This window comes from Ascaphus truei, chromosome 5 (genome assembly GCF_040206685.1).
Source record: "Ascaphus truei isolate aAscTru1 chromosome 5, aAscTru1.hap1, whole genome shotgun sequence".
NCBI lineage: Eukaryota > Metazoa > Chordata > Amphibia > Anura > Ascaphidae > Ascaphus > Ascaphus truei.
In genome coordinates this window covers 302954101-302980347 of record NC_134487.1, presented here as the reverse complement: position 1 = coordinate 302980347, position 26247 = coordinate 302954101, and the positions used below count along the sequence as shown (strand labels likewise).

The 26247-nt window shown below is 46.2% G+C and overlaps 1 protein-coding gene and 1 long non-coding RNA gene across 27 annotated transcripts in view; one reads left to right on the top strand and one right to left on the bottom strand.

Moving 5' to 3' along the window:
• Window positions 1–14010, bottom strand: part of LOC142496294 (uncharacterized) — a 36749-nt gene extending 22739 nt beyond the window's left edge. For both annotated transcript variants that reach the window (XR_012801941.1, XR_012801942.1), the window contains exons 1-2: window positions 13956–14010; window positions 11139–11217 (exon numbers count right to left, since the gene is read on the bottom strand). This is a non-coding gene — a long non-coding RNA (uncharacterized LOC142496294). The remainder of the gene's footprint in view (window positions 1–11138; window positions 11218–13955) is intronic.
• Window positions 14011–14134: 124 nt separating this feature from the next.
• PLEKHA5 (pleckstrin homology domain containing A5) overlaps window positions 14135–26247 on the top strand; it is a 196052-nt gene continuing 183939 nt past the window's right edge. For 5 of the 25 annotated variants that reach the window (XM_075602981.1, XM_075602980.1, XM_075602985.1 and 2 more), the window contains exons 1-3: window positions 14166–14418; window positions 16120–16196; window positions 19237–19294. In XM_075602981.1, the coding sequence (XP_075459096.1) occupies window positions 14327–14418; window positions 16120–16196; window positions 19237–19294 (227 nt within the window). In that variant the 5' untranslated portion in view covers window positions 14166–14326. Of the gene's footprint in view, window positions 14419–16119; window positions 16197–19236; window positions 19295–21256; window positions 21618–21660; window positions 25904–26247 lie in introns of those variants that run through there. The other 20 variants (XM_075602979.1, XM_075602973.1, XM_075602974.1 and 17 more) reach the window with 12 other exon arrangements.

Below are 26247 nucleotides of genomic sequence, written 5' to 3'. Positions count from 1 at the left end.
CTGCCAGTCTTTTTGCTCAAATACATATCTTCAGTGAAGCTCAGACGCCTAGGTAAAGCGCACAGGCTATATTTGGCAGTTAAACGGCAGGGGTATAAAGTAAACACTGTTTCTTCTACCGTTGTCTGTTTCTGTTCTCTGGGGAACTTCTGGGAAGAAGAGGAATGAAAGTCACTGAGTGTGTGTATTTGGCAGTAGTGCAGCGACAAGACCAAATATAAAGTGGGGCTATGCTAATATTTCATCTGTCAGCTCAGAAAAAGGTTATTACAATGTTGCTACCGGGGCAATGGACACTGGTATTTGTAATAAAGTGATTCTGTTCTTATTAAGCACGGAGACAATCAAAATAGAAAGAGCACTTGGTGAGGGTTTTTTCCCTGTACTGCAGAGGTTAATTCAGTTATGTGTTAGAGCAGGAGATGCCAACTGCAGCCCTCAAGGGCCACCAACGGGTAAGGTTTTAAGGCTATCCCTGCTTCAGCACAGGTGGCTCAGTCGAAGACTGCACTACCTGTGCTGAAGCAGGGATATCCTTAAAACCTGACCTGCTGTGGCTCTTGAGGACTGAATTTTCCCAACCCTGTGTTAGATTGTAGCACAGTATGAACATTTTGAATGGCACTTCAAATATAGAGGATAATACAGAGACAATTATAGACTAAACCAGTATAGTTACTATCACATGATACGATGTTGCAAGAATCTTTAAAATGAACATCTCTACTGCCACATGGAGTTTGCAGAACATTATTAGGAAGCTCACACACACAATACAGACCTAACTTAATGCTCTCATAATAATGTTTATTTAAAGCAGACCCTCCCACAGACCCCACATCAGGTGTAAAATGTCGACACAAACAGAAATGCACAAATAACATGAAAAGGATTAAATGTAGCAAGCTGGCACATAATTACACAAAAGGTAAAGGTCCCTATTCAATTGAACAGTCTATAAATAATTCCGCCAATTAATTCTCAAGTACATAGGAATGCATTCAAGAGTCAGTGCCATTAAATAAATGAGCATTTTAATTATGTTCACTTCTGGCACCAAATGGCTAAAAATATCAAATCCTGCTGAAAATGACAATTTCCCCTCCTTATCTCCAACTAGCTGATATACCCGGCGTTGTAATTTTGGAGGGGCGGGCGACAGGGTTGGGCTTCCCCCCCATTGACAGCTAGGTGGGTGATTGAGTTGACTGAGTGTGTGGGTGACTGAGTGGGTGGGTGACACTTGACTGAGTGGGTGGGTCGGTGACTGGGTGACTTTGGGTCGGTGGGTGGGTCGGTGACTGGGTCGGTGACTGGGTGACTTTTTCTGGGTCGGTGAGTGGGTCGGTGAGTGGGTGGGTCGGTGGGTGACTGAGTTGGTTTTGGTTGGTCGGTGAGTGGGTCGGTGAGTGGGTGAGTGGGTGGGTGAGTGGGGTTGGTGACTGACGGAATGGGTGGGTGACTGACTGGGTGGGTGATTGACTGACTGGGTGACTGACTGGGTGGATGACTGACAGACTGGGTGGGTGACTGACTGACTGGGTGGGTGACTGACTGGGTGACTGGGTGGGTGACTGACTGACTGACTGGGTGGGTGACTGACTGACTGGGTGACTGACTGACTGGGTGGGTGACTGACTGACTGGGTGGGTGACTGACTGACTGGGTGGGTGACTGACTGGGTGACTGACTGACTGGGTGGGTGACTGACTTACTGGGTGGGTGACTGAAAGACTGGGTGACTGACTGGGTGACTGGGTGGGTGACTGACTGACTGGGTGGGTGACTGACTGACTGGGTGGGTGACTGACTGGGTGGGTGACTGGGTGACTGACTGACTGGGTTTGAGTGGGTGGGTGGGTGAATGGGTGGGTGACTGACTGACTGGGTGACTGAGTGAGTGGGTGAGTGGGCGACTGAGTGGGCGGGCGACTGAGCGGGTGGGTGACTGACTGAGTGACCGGGTGGGTGACTGACTGAGTGACCGGGCGGGTGACTGACTGAGTGACCAGGTGGGTGACTGACTGAGTAACTGGGTGCGTGACTGAGTGACCGGGTGCGTGACTGACTGACCGGGTGGGTGACTGAATGACTGACCGGGTGGGTGACTGACTGACTGACTGACCGGTTGGGTGACTGACTGACTGGGTGGGTGACCGGGTGGGTGACTGACTGGGTGACCGGGTGAGTGACTGGGTGGGTGTGTGACTGGGTGGGTGAGTGACTGGGTGTGTGGGTGAGTGACTGGGTGGGTGTGTGGGTGAGTGACTTGGTGGGTGTGTGGTTGACTTTGACTGGGTGACAGTGGGTGGGTGGGAGACTTACCTTGACCGGGTGGTGGTTCCTGGCGGCAGACGGTTCCCGTCCTGGCACTGATAGGAGGTGGGTTCGGGAAGTTGGTGGGGCGGGGGGAAGAGGCCCGCGGCGCGCTTCCCCTCTGTTCCTTGTTGGGAGCGAGGGGGGAGGAGCCTGGAGTATGCTGCTGAGCAGGAGGGCCGCGCTTCCCCTCCGTCTGGGAGCCGGTGCACGTGAGGGTGAGTGCAGGAGGCCCGCGCCGCGCTTCCCCTCCGTCCGGGAGCCGGTGCAGGGCGGCGCACGTGGTGGTGATGGTGCGGCTGGGGATGTTGCGGAGCGTCCGGGTTTGGGTGAGGGGAGTGACGGCCACCAGGAGGGGGGAAGGTGAGCTGGGGTCCGGCGGGGCCAGATAATCCACGGGGGAGAGTGACGGGCACCGGGAGAGAGGGGGGGGGTGGTGTGTGTGTGTGTGTGGTGTTGGTCAGAGGCGCACGTGGTCACGGTGTGAGGAGAGTGTGCGTGTGTGTCTCTCCTCCCTGCCTGGCTCCTCCCTGCCTGGCCCGCAGACCAATGAGCTGTCCAGCCGACATACACACACAAACATTATTTGAGACTTATAGATATAGATGAAACATGAGGATGTTTCTTTTGAGTGGGAACACTGTAATTCTAGATCTTCGTTATCAGTCACTCTTTGCGCTTCATTCTTAGCAGTTGCTGCAGACGAAGATAAAGATGTAACCAGACGTTCTGTCCATGTGACCGGGAGAAGGTGGAGATTACCATTGCGTGGATACCTTGTTGTCCGCGGTTCGACTATAATCAGTCAGCATAATTGGTGCGGCTATTTATGTTATTGCAGTTCAGTATGTGTCCGGCAGGAGGCGCACTGAATATTGCCGCATATGATACTCAGTGGCCGTAAGGGGTCCGCAAGGGAGCCGCAAATTGCAAATAAATGCCGGGTGTTTTCATTTGGTGTTTTGCGGCACAGAGAACAATAAGACTTGCTACATCTGTACAGACCTGTAGGATTCATTTATTGCATACAGTACTGAGATGGTGTTGTACAGTGTCTGTGCCCTTGAATGCCAGGAACTCACATGGGTTTCAATACAAGATACAATGTTGAAATGTCTCGCTTCAAACACTGCCTTTCTTTGTTTAATATGACCATATACGTTTCCTCAGGGACACTGTACTATTGCAGTATCACACTTTACTCACAACACTATATATTAAGGAAATTTGTCTCAGTCCGGTTGAACATGGCACATACTAGATGTGAGACTGTGGGAACGATGTGCAAATTCGTGCCATTCGTGTACCCTGGAATTCTGCCTAGCTGCAACTGGGAACTTGTTCAGACGCAGCTTGACCATGCCAAGTGGCTTTGTAATTTACAAATATGACAGAGCGAAGTGGCTTGTACACCTCTGGCCAGACATGCCATTGATCAGGACCTACCACCGCATCCGGAGCAGAGTTGGAACACAACCGAAGGAAAAATTGACCTTCTTGTGAAGAGGATGGACCAAATGGTGAGGGACATGGCAGGAAGGGCGAGTGACATCGCAGGTCTCTATTCTAAGCCCACCGCAGAATTATAGAGCAAGACATCTGATGGAGTCGTCCCATCCATTTCACCATGTCATACCTAGATGTTACCCAACATCCCGGACAAAGAAGAAATTGTGGCTATGAGCCCCCGTGTCACAGGGAAAGACCTGCAGGAAAGTGGCATCCCAGAGCAATTATCTGTGCCTGCTTTCCAAAGCGCACATGCGGCACTATGGAAGCAAAGACTCAACATGATCCGTGGGGATGCAATGGATGACATCCAGTTTACGTAATACAAGCGGCAATTTAGGAAAGATATTGTCCAAACAACAGAGGACAACCTAGTCGATTTGTCCAGCTAATATTTCAGCACCATGTCACTTTGATCGCTATGCCCAGTGGTCCAAAAAAGTCAAGTTTGACGGCTTCAGGAGTAAAATAGTTATTCCAGATAATTTGAGGAGAGCAATTTTAGCAGAAATTGGGAAGCAGTTTAAATACACTGCTGCACAATTCAAGACTGTGAAAGACACAATCAATGCACTTTTACGGCACCAGAGGACTGTGGGCTGGAGTAATCAGTAATTGAAACTGATGACTGAAACATGAATTTATTGAATAGTTTTTAATACAGTAATTTATTTTGTCATTGTATAATCCTTCTTTTCATTCTTCTTTTGCAGGTTTGGCAGGCTCATGAGCATCAACACCATGTTCGTGTAGGAAGCACATCCAGCGATACTGTAAGGTAATGTAATTCATGCATCTATTTCTTCTCTAAACAACAATCTCACAATATTTTACGTTAAATTTTCAATACCTGTACTGCGCATGCGTTCCATTCAGTTCTTACGTACATGCGCAGAAATTCAATGCCACGCATGTGCGTTCCATCAAGTATATTGGTAGTACGTGTTCCACACAGTGTTATTAATGCATCTATTTCTTCACGAAAAATTAATAAATAACATTGTCACAATTATTTTACAGGTGAAACTGCACATGAGACAGCCTGAAGATGTCAGTTGAAGATTGTATTTTTGTAAGAAGATTGAAGATTGCATTATTTCACAAAGCCTTTGTTATTTATCTTTAAACTGTTATTTACTGCAATCTTTTATTTTTATTTTTTCAACTTAAAATGTTGTTATTGAATTTCACAGGACATGTACAAATCATAAATTCAACTTTCCAGCATGACGGTAATTCAAATATCTTAATACAACATATAACCCTGATATAGGATCACCGTCAGACTAGACGTCCACCAAATAAAATAAACAGACACCCCAAATAGAGGGATGATGATGGGGGAGGGGGTTGTAATCTGGAGTTTGCTTTATTATTTTCTCCTATGTTCTTTAGCATCAAGCTTCTTATGACTTTGCTTTTCTGGAGTCACCTTCTCAGTGCGGATTTGTCTCTGATCCTCGTGTAACCTCTAGTACATTTCTCTCCTTCTCCCCACGCGTTCCTCTGTCAAAGGAGAAAGCATTTTGATCTACTAAAGCCAAGCGGTGGCATTATTTACCCCTGGGATGTCCGCCTGGGCCAGCCAAGCATACAAGACGTTTTGGAATTTAGAGCCAGTGTCATTAACCAAACTTGTTAATTTCTGGCAGACAAACCAAATTCTATTTCTAATTTTGTCAATGGATGGAATTTCAAGCTCTTTCCACACTGCTGCGATCTCGCACCTCGTTGCTGTTGCAAAATGTGCAACTCATTTGTTTTCCCCGTTGGCTAGTTCCTGAGCCGGTCTATTGAGCAGGAAAAGCCAGGGGTCCATCGGAATTTCGAGACCCAATATGCTCTCTAGCCAAACCTTGATTTTCTCCCAGATAGGGGCTATCCGAGGGCAAGACCCCAGCATATGTAACAAGTCCGCTTGCTCTCCACATTGTTTAGGACACAACACAATGGTGAGTATGAAGAAATTAAGTGTGGTATTTGAGCTCTGGCGCCGGATCCGTTTATCGCATATAGTTAAAGTCATCAGTGTATAATCCACAGCAATGGTTAGGGGGTAGAGTAATCTTGTAACAAACATTCAGTGGTATGGATTCCTTAAAGGGGTCTATATTCCCTGAAGGGACTGAGCAAGGGGATACAAAACCCACTACCCAGAACCTCATTGGGATGGACCATGGATCTCCATTGAACCACAAAGAATAATAACATCTTGAATGAAGATTATTACTCACATCTCTGAAGTGCCCCCATCCTGTGCTTGTGCTGAAGCGTGCTGCCACGTATCAGAGAAGATATAGCGCACAGCAAAGAGAGTGGGTCAAAAATGTAATAAAAAATATTCCTTTATTCGTCCATTAAAAGAAAACGAAGGTGTCAAAAACCTCCTACACGTTTCGTGCAGATTGCACTTTATCAAGGAGTAACCTGGGACAAATTTAGATAGCTTTAGTGGGGTGAGATATCACCTCATCATTACCTTATATGCGTTCTCCTTTAACATTGTACATATCAAGCTTTTGGCCGCTGCTCTTATCTTTTCCCATTCTTCGTCCTCTAACGTCTCACCTACATCCAATTCCCACTGGGACATATATTTAAGTTTACCTGATTGGTTCACCACATGACACACCACCTCCCCGTATATCCGAGAGGTTAGTCCCTTTGCGTCTGATTCCAAATTACAGCGCATTTCAAGATTTGTCAGTGGGGGCGTATCTTCACTTTAGTGTAAAATGCATGAATCTGGAGGTACCCAAGAAATTCTGTATTTGGGATGTCTTTGTCTGACTTAATTTGATCAAATGTTTTTATGGTGTTTCTACCCTCCAGATCCTTGAGTCTCAAAAACCCATTCTGTTTCCAAATCTGAAAATTCTTGCTTTTCAGACCTAGAGCAAAATCTGGATTTCCAAATAAGGGTGTCATTAATGACTGTCTAGTAGTCCACGAGCATCTATAATTTGTGGCCTCCCAAACGGCAAGAGTCATTGAGGGTAGCGGTTCTTGTATTAATTTGTAGATCTTCTTTGGATACCAAATTAAATTACGTAACTCAATAGGCGCACAGATCTCCCTTTCCAACGCCACCCACCTCCTCATCTCTGGTGCTGTGTGCCACTGAGAAATTTGGCTTAATTGGGCCGCTTTATAGTAGGACAACAAGGTACCGCCAACCCCCTGCTGATGTTCGTCTCGTTTATAACTTCCCACTAATACTCGGTCTCCTATGCCGCCAAATACATTTTGAGATTAAAGATTGCAATGAGAGAATATCTTTTATATTTATCGGTATTGGAAGAGCTTGAAACAGATATAGAATATGGGGCAAGAGGTTCATTTTGATACAATATCTCCTGGTTTGGCAGGAGATATTGTATGTAGACCATCAATTAACGTAATCTCTAAGGGTTTTTATTAATCTGGGAAAGTTAGTCTTATATAATGTTTTGTTATTTGGACTCCCAAATATTTGATTGCTTGTGGTTGCCAATTAAAATTGAAATTCAGTTCTATTAGTTTCTCTATGTCCTTGGGTAATTTTATATTTAATGCTTCTGACTTTGATTGATTGATTTTAAACCCTGATAGCCTGTTAAATTGCCCCAGGAGGCTGAAGAGATTGGGTAGCGAAGTGAGGGGACTTGACAGTGTCAATATAACGTTGTCCGCATACAGCGCTAATTTGTGAGTGTACCTGAAACCCCCAAATATCTGGGTTCTTCCTGATCTGTGTGGCCAGTGGCTCCATGCACAGGGCAAAGAGCAGGGGCAAGAGCGGGCAGCCCTGTCTTGTGCCACTTTTGATCTGAAAGGAGCTAGAAGGGAAGCCCTGTTGAATTACCCTTGCTCCCGGGTTGGAATAGATTGCTTTTATTGCTCTCAAAATGCTTCCCTCTAATCCGATTGCCCAAGCCTTGCATCTAGATATGGCCAGTCTATCCTGTCAAACGCCTTTTTGGCGTCTTGACTCAGTATCAAACCCCGGATCTTTTTTGTGTTGGCAATCTCAATCAGATCTATAATTCGTCTAGTATTTTCGGCCGCTTGTCTATCTTTGATAAAACCAACTTGATCCGAGAGTATTAGTCTAGGCAGGATGAGGCTTAATCTGTTGGCCAGCATTTTAGAATAGATTTTATAATCCGAGTTTATTAGTGAGATTGGCTTGTAACTTTTACAATCTGATGGGTGTCACGGTAACTTATGACAAGCTATAATATACACCAAAATACCTGGGTTGAACTGAACACGGCTGAGATATGATAAAATATAATTTATTCCTTGAAAAAGGTGAACACACGAGATATACAAATAACAGACAAAATATGCACTTACTTAGAATTGGAATGATGAAATAATCAGAAATCTTGATTAGCAATTCATGCAGCAATCTCAGAATGACACAAAGACAATGGGCATAGGCTGAGCTTTGTTTATATACAATCTCAGTCCTATACCTTAACCTTGAGGCGCCTGGCTGGCTAGTGGAGTCCTTTGAAGTAGAATCTCCCTTATCTGCAAGTGTGAACTATGACACTTACAGACCACTCAGGCCCTTTGTTCTTCCGCCCTAGTGTATACAATCAGAGTGGTCAACATTTGATCAGAGGGCTTATGCTAGACCATTTGTCTGCCCTCCTGACCTATTAACATAGAAGATGGGCTCTGCGTCCTCAGACCAGACCCAAAATACTATTCACAGTTTAATATCTTCACATATTAATATAATCGGTTCCGTTGGGCCCAGTGGGCTGATACTTGCCAGCTTTTCTTGCCGGAAGTGTATCTTCATTGTGGCCAAGTCTCAGCCCTCTGCAACCCCCAGAACCGGAGATACACAAATGCCGGTTAAAACACTTTTAAAATACAGGATTCCTCCCTTTAAAAATGAATCTCTGCCTTTCACTCTTTCCCCATTGAAATCAACGGGTTCCGCCGCCATAGGCTTTTAATGGCACGGCTCCGCTGTTGAAGTCAATGGGGTTCCCCGCCATAGACTTTCAATGGGGAGACGCCGCCATTCAAGTCTATGGAAAAAACAAAAATCTTTACATTTGCCCACACTCCGTCTGGTTGTTCGGAGACGGCTGGGAATGGCCATGTATTCATCACGGAACCTTGGCTACATGCCACCCAAATCTCAGCCCTCTGGTCCTTCCAGAACCGGAGATATGGACTTACACTTTTCACAATTTCGGACTTAGCCGTTTTCACGCCACGCGTCTTTTCCCCATTGGAATCAATGGCCGGCGCCGCCATAGACAATGCATGGGCGAGCGCCGCCATTGGATTCAATGGGACCTCCGCTCCACCATTAAAGTCAATGGCGGGACCCTCTTTCTCTGCTCGACCCTTTACTGGGGTCCCTCATTCCCGGACCCGATGGGGGTCGTGTGGGGGGGGGGGGGGGGGGGAGGGGGGCTCCTAGGGGCTAAGGGCAAAAAGAATTTTATTCCCAGGTGCCCTAGAACCTAAGATTCCCACGCCACTTGTCATTGAATTTGAACCAAGTGATTAAGCTCTTTTCAAAGACACTGTATCCGCTTTTGCGGTCTGCGGTTTGGATGGCTGCCAACCTGTTCATGGAGGTCGGTGTCGAGGAATCCCCATTGAAGTCAATGGCCCCATTGACTTACAATGGGAAACCGCCGTTCCTCCTCTCGGACGCCACCTGCTGGTCGTCGCTGGAAAACAGGTCCAAAACCGCTACTTCTGCTATTGGAATGCACGGAGCTCCAATGGCGACCTATGGGACTTTGCAAAATGGTGCCTGAAAAGGCGGGAACATGGAACAAAGAGCTACAAACACTAAGTTAACCTTAACCATTTCCCTCCCGCATCAATCCCAATGTATGTGTTGGTGCAAGAACTGGAACAGAAACAATACATTTTTACAGGGGAATATACATTGGGATGCTGAAGCAAGGTAAAAACACATTACTGGACCACAGTCCAGTTAACCCCTTGCTTCCCAGGTGAGAGTAGGGGGTGGCCAAATGGGGTGGAACCCCTTTAATCCCGGGCCAAACCCCCTCTCCCATGACAATGGGCCCTTGCCTTGTTTATAGATTTACGAGCTGGACGCCTGGAGCATGTGTTCCGGGAAAGATGCACACGCTAAAACCTAGTTGAACATACGGAGCATATGTGGGGCTAAAAATGTAATACATTTTTTATAATATAGATTAGAAAACCCATCATCAGGGCCAGGGGCTGGATGGTTTTAACTTTGTGCTACTTCCACTAATTCTTCTAGAGTGAAATCCTTTTGTAGACCTTCTCTTTCCTCCCTATTAAGTTTAGGTAGATCTGAATCCAATAAGAAGCTACTAAGCGTTGTGTTCTCACTATGTATGACCTTCTTACCATTGTATAGTTCTTCATAATATGCTTTAAACTCTTCCACGATAAATTTAGGACTCGAGGTTTGGGCGCCTGATTTGAGCATAATAGACTATATATTATAATTTGGCTGTTTATTCCGAATTCTATTTGCCAACATGGTATCTGGCTTGTTCGCTTTTTAAAAAAAACTTCCTCTTTGACTAACTTTATCAGCCCGGGAGGCTAGGAGCATATTCAGCTCGATTCTTGTGTCTTTTAAGTCTTTTAGGGCATCTACCCCTCGATCCCATTTATGTGTGATAGAGTTCGTGCAGCTTAGTCTGCAGCTTCTGAATTTGTGTATCCCTCTGTTTTTTCCTACCTGCGGCTATTCCAATAAAGGTACCTCCAAGGGTCGCTTTGTGAGCCTCCCGTAGGGTGGTGTGGTCGTTCACACTGTCTTTATTAATCTTAAAGAATTGATCTATTTCTGTGTCAATTATCTGGACAATTTCTGGAATTTTTATAATGAATTCATTCAATTTCCAGTTTGCTCCTGGTATGTCTAGATTAATTTGTGGGCACCTCAACTCTATTGGTGCATGGTCTGACCATGAAATATCATGGATCCTCGAGTAGGAGACCTTGGTGACCAGTCTAGTAGACACAAAGAAGTAGTCTATCCTGCTGTAGCTATTGTGTGGATTTGAGAAGGTGTATCCTCTCTCCCCGAAATGGAGCTCCCTCCAGATATCTATTAACTGGTTGTCTTTTAACCCTTTAAGCAATGCCCACACACCTCATTCTTTCTTCCCTGAGGTTGGTCTGTTGATGTATCTAGTTCCGGGTCCAATGTCTTGTTTAAGTTCCCACCTAGGATTATATTTCCTTTCGCTATCTTCTGTAAAGTTACAAACATTTACTGTAATCTAATAAAAAAAAAAAAGTAATACTTTAAAAATACTTTTTAGGAAATAAATTAGCACCTTAACATCTCAGGCAGGTCTGCAACTCTTCTTTCCCCATTATCTCTTACAGTGAGTGCTCCTACTGCAGCCAGGGATTCTGGGAAATCACATGGAAATGAGCACAGTGTCACCTTTTAGGGGATTAAGTGATAGGTTACATTGAAATAAATGGGATTTTTGTTATGAAATGAATGGGAATAAGGGATGGGTTACATTGCATTTAAATTAAAGATACACTTGCACACTAGCACTGCCTACCATTACTGCAGAGTACTACGACTAATGCTAAACTTCATTTTTCTTGGTGGCGGCTGTCGCGGTCGTCGCATCCAATCCGCAAAATGCAAATACATGCCGGGGATTTACTTTGTTTCTCGTGGTCATGGGTAGAGACGGGGGCAAAACTGTCAAAATCCGATTTCCAAATTTCCAGAGCTTTCCATTCAAAATCCGTTCCGTGGTGAAAAATCCGTTCCGTGGTGAAAAATCCGTTCCGTGGTGAAAAATGATACAACAGTGACATTAATCTTGATTACTTTTAAAGCTGCAGTTCAAGCTGCCGTTTAAAAAAAAAAAAAAAAGTAATTTCCCATTCAATATGCGCATCAATACAATCCGCACACTGACAAGTGATTAGCTAAACTGCAGATCGATTCATTCTCCTGTAATCCATCGCTTGCACAGCATTCTGGGCAATGTAGTCCTGGAATATAAGTGACTGGGCAGTTACTAGGTACAATTGGTGCACTGCTAGAGAGAGGGCGGGGCTCAAGAGCCAGAGCCTATCAGAAGGGGAAGGGGCTGTGCTTCTTACATTAGAAACAGTAAAAATGTTTTTTTTTTTAAATGCTAAAAGTATTTTCTCATAGTACAGAACGGATTAAAACACATGTAGGATATTGCTTGAACTGCTGCTTTAAGGATTTTTGGTTCCTAATGTCTACTCATTTTGTTCCTTTTCTTGCTCTTTCTTCGCTTGATCTTCTTACTGTTTATATATCCTTTTAAATGATCATAGGTAGGTGTTAATACTTCCTAATATTTGATTTACCCTATTCTCTGTGATATATAAAACAAAATCAGTAACATTTGTCACACTTTTTCTCAAGAATGACCTTAAAATATGGCCTCAGTCACTTAGCTCTGGTGTGCAAACTGGGGGGCGTGCCACTGAAATGTTACGGGGGTTTCTAAACCGAGCCCTGCGCTTACAGAGGCCCCACGCTCTTCCGCACAACAGTTACATTGATTGCGGGGGAGAGGGCGGGGGCTCTGTGACTGCCTCTTACCTCCTCTTTGGCCTCTCCTCCTTGATCTTCTGATGTCATGACGATGCGTCGTTTCTAACACGGAGTGAAACGGCGATGCATTGCCATGACAACGCAACACCACATGACGCTGCAGAGATGCAGGCGTACAGGTAAGAGGAGAGGGGGACACAACTTAAAGTGTGCGCACCCCTGACTTAGATTTAATTAAACATATTCTTGTCGATACTTTGGTCTTATGTAGGGCGGCCATGGGGATAAAATACGCCCCTTTTTGCAAAGCGCCCCAATAATATTAATATGTTGCCGATTGCCACTCTCTGTCCTGAGGAATATCAGCATGTGCACAAAAGCATCCATATCACTTTCCTCATTTATTTCACAGCTATGATTTAAACCAGTGAAGTCATTCACAAGTGTATGGTCTTGGACCCTTAAATCACTGCGAAATCCCAACTTATTTATCCTATGTACATACAAATAGTATTGCAGAGGTAGGACTTGTATTTTATCAAATAAAAAATCCAATGCATAATATTAAAGTATAACATTTAATAAACGTGTTTTCAACCATAACCACATTTGTTCTCAGGGACCCCATGTAACCTCTCAGCACACTCACTATTATGGTGTCCTGTATTCACTTGCTCTTCAGCATACTGTACATTTCGTATAAGAATTGCTGGGGAGATACAGGCAGTGAAGCGTCTGTCCTCACCCCACCCAGCACCTTCACTGAGCCTCATCCCACCCAGCACCCTCACTGAGCCTCATCCCACCCAGCACCCTCACCCCACCCAGCACCCACACTGAGCCTCATCCCACCCAGCACCCTCACCCCACCCAGCACCCACACTGAGCCTCGTCCCACCCAGCACCCTCACCCCACCCAGCACCCACACTGAGCCTCGTCCCACCCAGCACCCTCACCCCACCCAGCACCCTCACTGAGCCTCATCCCACCCAGCACCCTCACTGAGCCTCATCCCACCCAGTACCCTCACTGAGCCTCATCCCACCCAACACCCTCACTCCACCCAGCACCCTCACTGAGCCTCATCCCACCCAGCACCCTCACGGAGCCTCATCCCACCCAGCACCCTCACCCCACCCAGCACCCTCACTGAGCCTCATCCCACCCAGCACCCTCACCCCACCCAGCACCCTCACTGAGCCTCATCCCACCCAGCACCCTCACGGAGCCTCATCCCACCCAGCACCCTCACCCACCCAGAACCCTCACTGAGCCTCATCCCACCCAGCACCCTCACCCCAACCAGCACCCTCACCCCAACCAGCACCCTCCCTGAGCCTCATCCCACCCAGCACCCTCACTGAGCCTCATCCCACCCAGCACCCTCCCTGAGCCTCACCCCACCCAGCACCCTCACTGAGCCTCATCCCACCCAGCACCCTCACCCCACCCAGCACCCTCACTGAGCCTCATCCCACCCAGCACCCTCACTGAGCCTCATCCCACCCAGCACCCTCACACCACCCAGCACCCTCACTGAGCCTCATCCCACCCAGCACCCTCACCCCACCCAGCACCCTCACTGAGCCTCACCCCATGCAGCACCTCTCACAGCACCTCTCAACAGCACCTGGCTCTACAAGCGCGCACACGATCCCCCACGTGGGCGGAGCCAAGTGGCCGCGCTCCGGGGAAAAGCAGCACAGCGATTGGCCCATTTGTAGCCGAACGCTCGTGTGAACGCGCATATGGAGGGGGGAGCGCGCGCTGCCCGCACGTAACCGTCACTCACCAAGGTGTTCGCCGTGCACGCGCCGTGTTCTCCGGCTCTTCCAGCAGCGGCCCCTCCTCCCGCCGCGCCGGGCTCAGCAGCAGCACAGAGAGAGGGGGACAGGCTCAGCAGCAGCACAGGGACAGGGAGAGAGGGGGACAGGCTCACCAGCAGCACAGGGACAGGCGCAGGCATGGCGGCGGATCCCAGCCTGGACTGGGTCAGCTCGCTGCCGTGGCGCTGGAGTTACGGGATTACGCAGAGCGGCCGGGTGTTCTTCATCAAGTAAGCGGGACATTTCCTCCTCTGGGGAAGCGGCCCGGAGGGGGGACCAGGCAGTCACCTATCTCAGGGGGGGACCCCTCAGCAGTCACCTATCTCAGGGGGGGACCCCTCAGCAGTCACCTATCCCAGGGGGGGACCCCTCAGTAGTCACCTATCCCAGGGGGGGGGACCCCTCAGTAGTCACCTATCCCAGGGGGGGGGGGGACCCCTCAGCAGTCACCTATCCCGGGGGGAGACTATTCAGCAGTAACCTATCCCAGGGGGGACCCCTCAGCAGTCACCTAACCCAGGGGGGACCCCTCAGCAGTCACCTAACCCAGGGGGGACCCCTCAGCAGTCACCTAACCCAGGGGGGGACCCCTCAGCAGTCACCTAACCCAGGGGGGGACCCCTCAGCAGTCACCTAACCCAGGGGGGGACCCCTCAGCAGTCACCTAACCCAGGGGGGGACCCCTCAGCAGTCACCTAACCCAGGGGGGGACCCCTCAGCAGTCACCTATCCCAGAGGGGGACCCCTCAGCAGTCACCTATCCCAGAGGGGGACCCCTCAGCAGTCACCTATCCCAGGGGGGGACCCCTCAGCAGTCACCTATCCCAGGGGGGGACCCCTCAGCAGTCACCTATCCCAGGGGGTGGGACCCCTCAGCAGTCACCTATCCCAGGGGGTGGGACCCCTCAGCAGTCACCTATCCCAGGGGGTGGGACCCCTCAGCAGTCACCTATCCCAGGGGGTGGGACCCCTCAGCAGTCATCCAATCCCTGGGGGGGACCCCTCAGCAGTCACCTAACCCAGGGGGGGACCCCTCAGCAGTAACCTAACCCAGGGGGGGACCCCTCAGCAGTAACCTAACCCAGGGGGGACCCCCTCAGCAGTCACCTATCCCAGGGGGGGACCCCTCAGCAGTCACCTATCCCAGGGGGGGACCCCTCAGCAGTCACTTATCCCAGGGGGGACCCCTCAGCAGTCACTTATCCCAGGGGGGGACCCCTCAGCAGTCACCTATCCCAGGGGGGGACCCCTCAGCAGTCACCTATCCAAGAGGGGGGGACCCCCCAGCAGTCATCCAATCCCAGGGGGGGGACCCTAGCAGTCATCCAATCCCTGGGGGGTGGGGACCCCTAGCAGTCATCCAATCCCTGGGGGGTGGGGACCCCTAGCAGTCATCCAATCCCTGGGGGGTGGGGACCCTAGCAGTCATCCAATCCCAGGGGGGGGGACCCCTAGCAGTCATCCAATCCCAGGGGGGGGGACCCCTAGCAGTCACCTATCCTGGGGGGGACCCCTAGCAGTCACCTATCCTGGGGGGAGCAGCTGTCACCTATCCCGGGGGGGCCCCAGCAGTCACCCCCCCCTCCCAGTCACCACTCCTAGGGGGGGGGGGACCCCAGTAGTGTCTCTCAGGAGGGGACCCCAGCAGTCACTCCACCCCCACCCCGCCTGCAGTGTGTGTGTGTGTGTGTGTGTGGGGGGGGGGGGGGGGGTCATGCAGTTCATCACGGGTGTTTTGTGGCTCTGACACCCCCCACTCTGACACCCCCCCACTCTGACACCCCCCACTCTGACACCCCCCACTCTGACACCCCCCACTCTGACACCCCCCACTCTGACACCCCCCACTCTGACACCCCCCACTCTGACACCCCCCACTCTGACACCCCCCACTCACACGTGTCATGTCTCCTGTTGTGTCCCCTCCCCAGTGAGGAGGCAAAGAGTACCACCTGGCTGCATCCTGTCACAGGGGAGGCCGTGGTCACCGGCCACAGGAAAACTCCAGGTAATGTCCCTTACCGTGGGGTCCTCGTGTATATTCCACTCGCTCATTCCACAGACACCTTAGAGACAAGCTGCTCTGTGACTTTATCAAGGGAGGCTGAGAGAGGGAGGGAGGTGTAGGGTACCTACTACATGAATATTATTACTATTATACCTACTACATGAATATTATTACTATTATACCTACTACATGTATATTATTACTATTATACCTACTACATGTATATTATTACTATTATACCTACTACATGTATATTATTACTATTATACCTACTACATGCATATTATTACTATTCTACCTACTACATGTATATTATTACTATTCCACCTACTACATGTATAATATTACTATTCTACCTACTACATGTATATTATTACTATTCTACCTACTACATGTATATTATATTTCTACTATAACTGCAAATCATCTGCAGTGATGTGTATACTGTATGCAGTGTGTACATGGTATGTGTGTATATTTGTGTATTAATGTAGTTTAAGATGTGTACATCTGTAAATGTAGGAAAAAGATACATAAACACGAGTCAATGTAAACATTTAATTGTGTATATGTTTATTTTTATACGTTTACATATAAAAATGTGTGCAAAAAATACACACACACACACACACACACACACACACACACACACACACACACACACACACACACACACACACACACACACACACACACACACACACACACACACACACACACACACACACACGTACGTCTGTAGATGGGGAGGGATGCTTGTCACAGAGCAAGTGCTTGCAGGTACTGGAATGTATGAACTCTTTCACTAAAGACTTTTCTGCAATGATCTGAACTCACAAGCTCCCCATGCTATAAAAGCTTTGTTTTATACAAGCATCTTGAATTTGTTCTCTACCCACCTTTCTGTTATTCTCCCCCCTGCTTCTATATAATTATCTTTCCTTCCCAGGAGGAGGTGACTTTCTGTCAAAGCTGAGAGCATTAGAGCTGCAAGCCCCCCCCTTTTTTAATGTTTTGTTTAATTTTCCACACTAACATGTTAGATTCTGCAGAGAGATTTGACTGCATACATTTCTGTAAATATTTGCAGGGGGGGGGGGGGGGTGATATGTTAAGAAAGACCAAGGTTTTGGAACAGAGTTAACTGTCGTAAGGTCTTAGACTTTTTCCGTATGAGGAAATAAAGAAATATATTTGTATTTTTTCTTAAATTTTTATTTTTTTATAAGTGCTTTTAAATACCTTGTGACAGAATCATCTCTGCAGTCGTTTCATTTAATGAGACCAACTGAAAATACCGGCTGCTGTTAGCATGTAAATGCCGATGTTGACTGGTATCCAAGGGTCACCCTGTTTATAAGTAGCTTTCACATACATTTCCAGCCTTGCCAAATCCCTTAAGCTGTGGTGGGAGACGAGGGAATTCATGGTCTCTGCAATAGGTAACCATACGCAAGAGCGACACTGTCATATGTTCTCTCTGTTTCACGCTCCGTTTTCCTTCCTGTTTAATTGATCAGGTTCGTAGTGGATACATGTGCAGTTAAAGATGTTTTTTTTGAATGTTAACTTTGCCAAATTGAACATCACCCAGTGCTTTGAGAACCGTGGGAATGAACTGCGGTATCAAAATTGTTTGTGTTCAGTGTTGTTTCTCGATCATATGTGCATTCATCAAAATTGGCCTCCGTTGTCCCTAATAATTAGTTGGACTATATTTATTGAAAACCCAGATGGGAATAATGGATTATAATTTATGGCTCGTTATGTGCATATTTGTCACAGCCGTTTCAGTAATTTTGTTCTGAAACATGAACGTTTTTCATTGGAACAATCCTCTGAGTAATGTGTAAATATTTTGGTAGCTAAGTCCTCTATTTAAACTGAGCCAATGTAAGGCTTGTGGCTGCGTGATTAGGCGGAGTCCATGCTCCCTGCTGGCTCGCTGAGGCTCAGGGAAAGCGGGTGCTTTCCCTGGCCTTGCGGTTGCTTACTGCACGCGCCGTCAGCGGGCCTTCAGGGGGCGGGCCAGGGGCGGGCGCGTCACTCGCCGGGGGCGGGCCAGTGACATCACGGAGCTGGTTCGCCCTCATTGGGCGAACCGCTCACGTGACCGGCCTGTCTCGCCGGCAAGCGCGTGGAAGCGCAGGTGAGCCCCTACTAAAGCCGCTCTAATTGCGGCTGTAGGGGCTCAGTGCTGAGCGGGAGCGCGCCTCAGCGCGCTTCCGCCAGCAAGCACGTAACATGGCCGAGGCCTTAGATGCTAGCAAAGCATACCCATAATACTTCAGTTTAAGTGTTATGGTTGTCTAAGAGGTGCAACCTGTAACGTGAAAGCTTCAGCCCTATCTGTACATGGAGATAAAGATGTACCAGTTTTGATATAATCTAGCATTTATTCACGCTGCCTCCAAAAATGGGATTTGTATGGAGACTGATGCTAAGGCTTTGCTTCAGTAAAAGACTGAACCTGCATAGAGAAAATAAAGGGTGTGGAGGGATAGGTTTGTTTTGCCCAGGCACCTTTGCTATACAAAGCCACCCCCCCACAGGGCAGAATGTATTGATAACATGTCTGTTCTGATCCCTGTCTCTCACAGTAGGCTTCTCTGTGATGTACTGTTCCTCCGGTAACTCCAGCGCCATTTTCCTTTCTTGGAGGTTCTCACCCACCCGCAAGCTTTCTATAGGATGTGCGTCTGTTGTCGAACAAACTGTTTCCCCTATTGCTTGTAGCAACATAGAACCATATTATTTCTGCATTGTTAATGGGCATGTGGAAAGGCTGACTGATCGTACAAGCTCTGAAGTGCAGTATTATACAACACTTCATTTTCAGTAAATTGTACATCAAATTCCCAGTTATGTGCTGCTTCGAATCGTCTGATATCGGGATCAAAATGCACATTGTGACGGAAAATAAATCTGATTAGCATTGATGTGTTATAATCCCATTACACAATGCTGCATATACAGAACAAGAACACACTGCATATTCATTTGCATTTTTTGGTTTCTACATTTTTGTTTTGTTTTCTAGACTTGCCCACCGGATGGGAGGAAGGCTACACATTTGAAGGTGCAAGATACTACATAAAGTAAGTGACGTGTGCTATCCACAAGCAGAGGTTGTTTGTGTTTTATTCTCAATATTCCAGCGTCCTGTTCTCAAAGATTGATATAGGACACTTTTTGTTTTCCTCGTCTCTGGGAGCGAGATCTCCATTCTTGGGGTTGTGAAAATGTGTTTTATTTCTCTTTAAAACTTTTATATTCTCAGAAAAAAAGAAATCAAAGTTGTACAAAGTGCAATTGTACAAAATATGCTTTTCAGTTGATCGGAATCCATAGTTATTTTAAGATTGGTTTTGGAAATGTGCCCTTATCTTCAAAGTGGTGCTTCTGGAAGCCACTTTTCCTTTCTTTCCGCATGATTTGGTTACAATGTGACGGCAATTTTTGAATGTACCTGGTTGAAACTGGTAGTGATTATGGAGATGTGAGGGTTTGCGGGTGACCATACTTCAGCTCCACTTTGTCATCTGCTGTGAGACTTCATGTTTAAAATTCCAGCAATTAAAAATCTCCAGTTTTAGTCCAGTAGATTGGCCATTCTTGTGTGAATTGGCATATTTCCTAATTCGTTGTGGGGTCTTTGCAAGGGCTCCATGTATTTTGTGTATGCCGTTTTCCATCTATTTTTTTTTTCTGTATTCCTGTTCCTCTCCTCTGTGATTCACAATCATGGAGTCACTCCCCACTATTTCTGTTTTGCTTTAACGTGAAGGCTCCTTAATGTTCAACATTCAGATACTGGGTTTAAATATGGTAACATGGAAGAAGGAATGTCTGATAAACCACTAACTGCGTTCTAGCTGTTTTTTAGATCCATAAAAGACGCTTTATACTTTCCTATTGCAATTTACATTAGCTGGTGAGGTCATTGAACTAAATGATGGCACACTTTGTCATGTAACAAAATGTTACGATTCAAGGGGGAGATCCGATGACCTCCAGTATGGGTGAGCGCTCTGTGATCCTACATTGTCTGTCTTCTTTCGACTTCAATGGCACTTGATGCGGTATTGCAGTGCGTATCTCATACCAGAGGTTAGCGCATCTCCTCCAAGGTTAATATTTGTGTGCGTATATAATATTTTGTTTGCGCTGGACGTTTAATGTGTATTGCACTAGGTAACGAAAACATCTTGTCACCTATTTGCCGCATACTGCATCATTTCGAAGAGCTGGGCATACGTAACCCAGTTTAATTATGGGCCAACTGCTTCAAAATGGGGTCAAATGTTTGGATTATATAATTATGGCTAACTGCTGCCAAATATTGCACGCTGTATCTTTCCTAATAAGAGTTCAATGTGACCGTAAAGATTTTGTTTTTTAATGATGTATGCACTCTAACTCAAGTGGTCCATGTTAGCACCTAAACTAAAATAGCAGCCTTTATTATGCTTGCTATTTAGAACAATACACTTTTTAAATTATTCAGATGTACTGTCATTTTGATTTTAATTACCTGATATTAAAACAGAATACCCCTGCCCCTTTTTTAACTCCGTGATCTTCATTGGGAGACAGGGATATCCTTCAACAGAGAGGCTTGTAAAAGACCATTCTTCCTCAATTCTGTACATTTCTATCCTACCACTGATAGTCTGTGGAGGGCAATGTTAGCAGTTGATCTGCCATTCATACTCTGTTAGGTTAGATGCGTTTTAATTACCTTCCAGCGTACATGGTTATTGGAGAAGCAGGAATGCTGCTGATGTTGTCATGAACCCCAAGTATAAGACCTTCTGCTTGACCAACAATACTAATTCTATGATTGTGTCGATGAGGATGAACAGCCCTCTTTATTATGCTTTGAAGCTGCTTTCCAGGTCTACGGAAGGCCAAGATCCATTCAAATGTAAAGGACTTAAGGTCTTCTCCAGTTTGGGGAAGCTGTTTCACAGAATATTAAATAAGGTTGAAGCTCTTAAAGTTTGGGAGCCTTGGTACTTTTATTCACTTTATAGTATTTATAGTACTATTTATTACAGGTTTAAAATACCCTGGAGAACTTCTGTGAACTCGTTACCTATGAAGTGGGAGAAAAGCTTCTACATACACTCAGTCTTATTACCTAAAGTGATGCACGGAAATATCCAAGTAGACTTCCAATAATTGCACTGATGTGTAATTTGAACTAGAAGTGCTAGTGACTATAAGCAGAAGTATGTTTTAACTATAAAGTATTACCCCAGCTGTTCAGAACTGGCAATTTAAGTGTTAACAATTTGGTTTAATCTGTTCATTGCTGCGATGGGGCTAATAATGAATTGGTTTGCTGGTGATTTACAATCTCGGGGAAGGTCTAAGAGCGTTCATTACTTTAAGATCACTTTTACGATGCTATAGGTGTCTTCTTTTATTTTTTTTATTTTTTTTTGTCTTTTTCTTTAAGGGGACTGCAACAAATCGTGGAGCACAAATCCACGTTCCATCCATTCTTCCACCTCCTTTTTAATGGCACTGAGCTCTCCAGACCATATCTTCCAGTGTGTTTATTTGGTTACATAATTATTGAATGAGCATATGAACATTGTCATTTAATTTTACAATTGGAAATGTTTATAGCCCAGAACATTATAATACATACGAGTCCTTGCCTATTTCACGATTAAAATTGGAAATATGCACATGTAACGCAGATATGGCTCATGGGCCCCCAAGTCAGCACCTCCCATCACACCTTATCCTAGTTACGGGAAGCCTACAGAAGCAATGTCTCTTGTTCATCAAAATGAGATTGTAACTTGTACAGTTGCATAATGTGCAAAGCACATTTCATGTTAGAGAAAATGTTTGACCAGTCCTGGAAATGAATATACTGTTCAATAATGAACCGTTACTGTCATGTCAAGCAGGAGTACAGTTCCAACTGTACGGTATTAGTAAAACACAAATAGTATTTTATTTAGTTAATATTACCCGAGTACCTACATGTGTGTGGTGAGTATTATACCATATTATACCATATTGCAGCATATTCCATATTTAGTAAAGTCCTTGAATAAATGCAAAGATTGGAGCGTAACTCCCAGGAACCAGTTTTCTACTGCTGTGTCCCCCCACTCCCCCGTGTCTATTGGGACATTTCTGTGCTGCTCCCTTCTTCCCATGGGGCTGGCGCTACTAGCATAGAATATCTGCCAATCGTGGAGGAAGAATCCGGATCGGGGCATCAGCGGAGGTCTGTGGCGGTGTCTGCGCTGTGACCCTGGAAGCTCTAAATGTTTTTAATGTAAATTTACCTGTAGCGTGTGAGTTTAACCCTATTGTCACGGGAGACCAGGTTATTTACACCTTTTTGCCGTGATCATACATTGAACAAAACAAAGTAATTAAATAAATTGTAGTTTATTCGCATAAATTTGCTTACACACAATGATACACAAAATACAGACAAAAATACACACTTACTTTGGGACTGGGGTTGAAAACTAGACTTTCCTAGGTGCAGGGAACTCTATAGAAGAGTTTTAATCTGACCGGGACTTAGCCCGGAATCTCCTGGAACCCAAATCGGCATGAAATTCCACAAGCCACCGGTACGTTCTCTTCTGAGAACTTGGTCCCACCTGACCGCGAGTTACTCCAAATCTCCTGGAACTGAAATCAGCATAAAATCCGAGCCACGTCCGCTACGATCGTATCTGAGAACTTGGGTGCAGAAAGCTGGACTTCGTCTCTGGCAGGGAGGCTTTTCTGACTTGAAATCGAAGCTGGTTGCTCTGCTATTCACACAGAAGCAACTTTGAAACGCTCGCCCATGCTCTTACTACCGGAGGACCCCAATCTGACTGGCTCACAGATTCTTATAGTATTCTGAGTTTCACAACTCAGCAGCCAATCAATGCGTGGGAAAATTCCCAATCAGCCAAGCTGGCTACAAAAGCAGGGTCAGCGGGAAATCTGAAATAGCCAAGAGACATGCGCACGCCTGCCAGCTCTCTCCCTGGCTATCTCAATGCCACCTGCTGGGACAGGCTCCACAAGGTCTGGCCGAGCAAGTTGCAGCCCGGACGACTGCCATTGATCTCCGGACCTGGGACTCCGCCTTTCCCCGCTGCCCAAATGCTATTCTGACCTCTGGCATCCTCTGACTGCTTTGAACTCCGATGTCCAGCAGACTTACCGGCGCCAATGGGTTATCTCGGGCAGCCTGTTTGGACATCGGTTCTGAATGTAAAGAACACATTACATTTAATAAAGTATATTTTACTACATTAAGGTATAGGTTTAGTAAACTTCTGAGTCTCTGGGTACAGGGGACAGAAGAAGAAATATGTTGTACTTGTATTTCTAGCTGCCTTATTCCCCACACACTTTCCCGTAGACAGTCTGGACTCTGAGTCCTCCCTTGACCTTATATACGGCTGGGGCACCCACAATCCTATACTGGTTGTGGGTCACCTTGGCACTAGCTGGGGTGCCCCCTTTAACCCAGGGATTCCCTAAGCAACAGGGATACCTATTCAACCCTGTGCCTCATTCACCTTTCTGGGCTATGCTGAAGCAGGGTACCCTAGTGGTGAGTCACGCTTGCGTTTTCACGGGGAGATATTGCCGGGACAATGTGCCTACATGTATCCGAGAATCGGGCATGATTCCCGGGTACATTTATAGGGGAACTGACAACTCCGGACCCCAACCTCCTAGGCACATTCTGACAACAATTCCTCCGCCCCCTCCCTCCCCCCTCCCTTGAAACGAATACCCCAGCAATCCCTGCTCGCTGGCATGCCTGGGAAGGTAAAAACACAAAAAATAAGTTTAATACATACAATACATTGGCATGGTACAATGTTACTGGGCCCAAGAGCTAACTCTCTTGGACCCTTATACACGGATCAGGGGTAACCAAAACTGGCTTAACCTTTATTAGAGTGCCTGGTTACCCCCTACTGTCTCGCCTATGTTTACTCTCTTTCATTGTTATTAAAAGTAATACTTGCACTATGTCCATTTTCCTTCTCTATAAACGCACTGGAGAGGATTTCTGGTGTACTCACAACAAGCCTTAGTGATCCTAGACACCCTTTCCACACCATTGGGTATAAGATATCCTTTCTATCCTGAGGCTTGATGTCATATTCCCAAAGTGTAAGTGCAGTACATGCCTGCTTTATTATCCATCTACCTCACAATACACACTTTAATACACACAATTGCTCTACGTGTGTTTTTTTTTTCTACCCCGCACGGGGTTCCTGGGAGTTGTGCTCCGATCTTTGACCCTGTGTTCATGTGGGATCTTGTGGAGGGTCTTTTCCTTGGAGAAGCACCTCGTTGCCTTTGATATACAGTATTTAGTTATATTTTTGTTACTCGTAGATCCCTGTTATTCACGTATATTTTCCTTGTGCATCCGATTGATTGAAGCGCTTTGTGTTTGTTTGCATGATATGCATAAACCTGATGCAAGGTTCTTATTCATTCTGCCTTGCAAAAACAAAATATCCCATGGGTCATCGTCACTCAATTAGCGCTCTGTGGAAAACGTGGTGCTTAGCGATTATCCCTTAAAGCTCCCATTGCCTGTTGAACAAGCCACCTGAAACGGCTAATCATGGTGTGTCTCGGCTCTGGGTGGGAGTTTCCTGAGTCATGCATTGAACCTTATGGCTTCAGTGTAGTAATCTTTCCTGTGTAATCAAATCAGGTTTGTACATGTTGAACAAACACTGCACACATTTAAAAACTGTGGTTGATTCATTTCAATTATTTGCAATTGCTTCCTATCTTGCAGGGTCATAGTTCTTTAACACTGCAGTTTTTGTAGAAGGGTAGAACCAGGTTTATAATTAAATGTTAATTGCTTATTATGACGCTGCTACAGACCCCCCCCCGTCTGGTACTTTGTGTCATGTACTATTCTAGATTCCCCAGTTGCCACTGACCATAGAACTGTGGTGGGGCAGCTGCGTGGCTCTGATGTCACAGGGCCTTCCTATGACATCACATGAACTTACAATGTTCTTGACTGCCTCATACCAAGGCAATAATCTTTGCAAAAGTGTTTTGAAGGAGATGGATGGTCAAACTGTTGGGACCTCCAGTATCTCCCCAAATCAATGTGCATTCCTGACCACTTATTGCCATATATAATAGGCAGTGGGAGCAATCGTCAAGCACTAAATAAGCTCATTTGTTTTTTAAAGGATACAGATTTTGAAATAGGAAATATAGGGCCAAAAGCTTGTAGCAATGTACTGGTTCGTGTTTATTTTTGTGTGGGAGAGCCTACACAATGCGTTCTCTTGCGATATTCCACTATTTCAACTTGCAAATTATATGTTTGGACTGAGGAATTGTTCCTTGTGAATGATTTTATATGCACTAATCCGTTTTGTATGAAAGCGGTTGGAGATGTTTGTAATCATATTTTAATTAAAATACTTCATTTTTGGTACAAAAGATTAATTTGAGGTAGAGCTTTGTACACGGTCTAATATTGTTTCCATAACTTCTAGATTTTGGGACAAAAAGAAGTTTAATTAACTGAATATATTATTGTCTTATAAAAGGAGGGTAACAACGATATACCGTATTGGCCCGAATATAGTGCGACCTCGCACATAATACGACCCTTACAGTTGTTAAGGTGTTCTACAGGAAAAATAGATAGACCTGTTCCTTGCCAAGGGGACTTTTTAAAAAAAAGTATATTTTCTGGGGTAATTCTATCACTAAAACAGTGACAAAATTGCCCCAGAACTATGTAAAAATGCTCTCTTCCCCCCCCCCCCTGTCTGGTACTCACTGTGTAATTGGGATCAGCCTGTGAAGTCCTGTGTTTCCTCTGTCGGGCCGAGCAGCTGATGAGCAGGAGGGAGGAGGAGCCGAGCCTGCAGTGAAGAGCCGGAACAAAATGGCCGCCCACAGCACGATGACCAGATTCCTATCGGGGGGCTCACTGCTGCTGCATCTCTCACCTCCTCAGGTCGATGCCACCCGCTCTGTTAGGCACCATGTCGGGACGACCAGG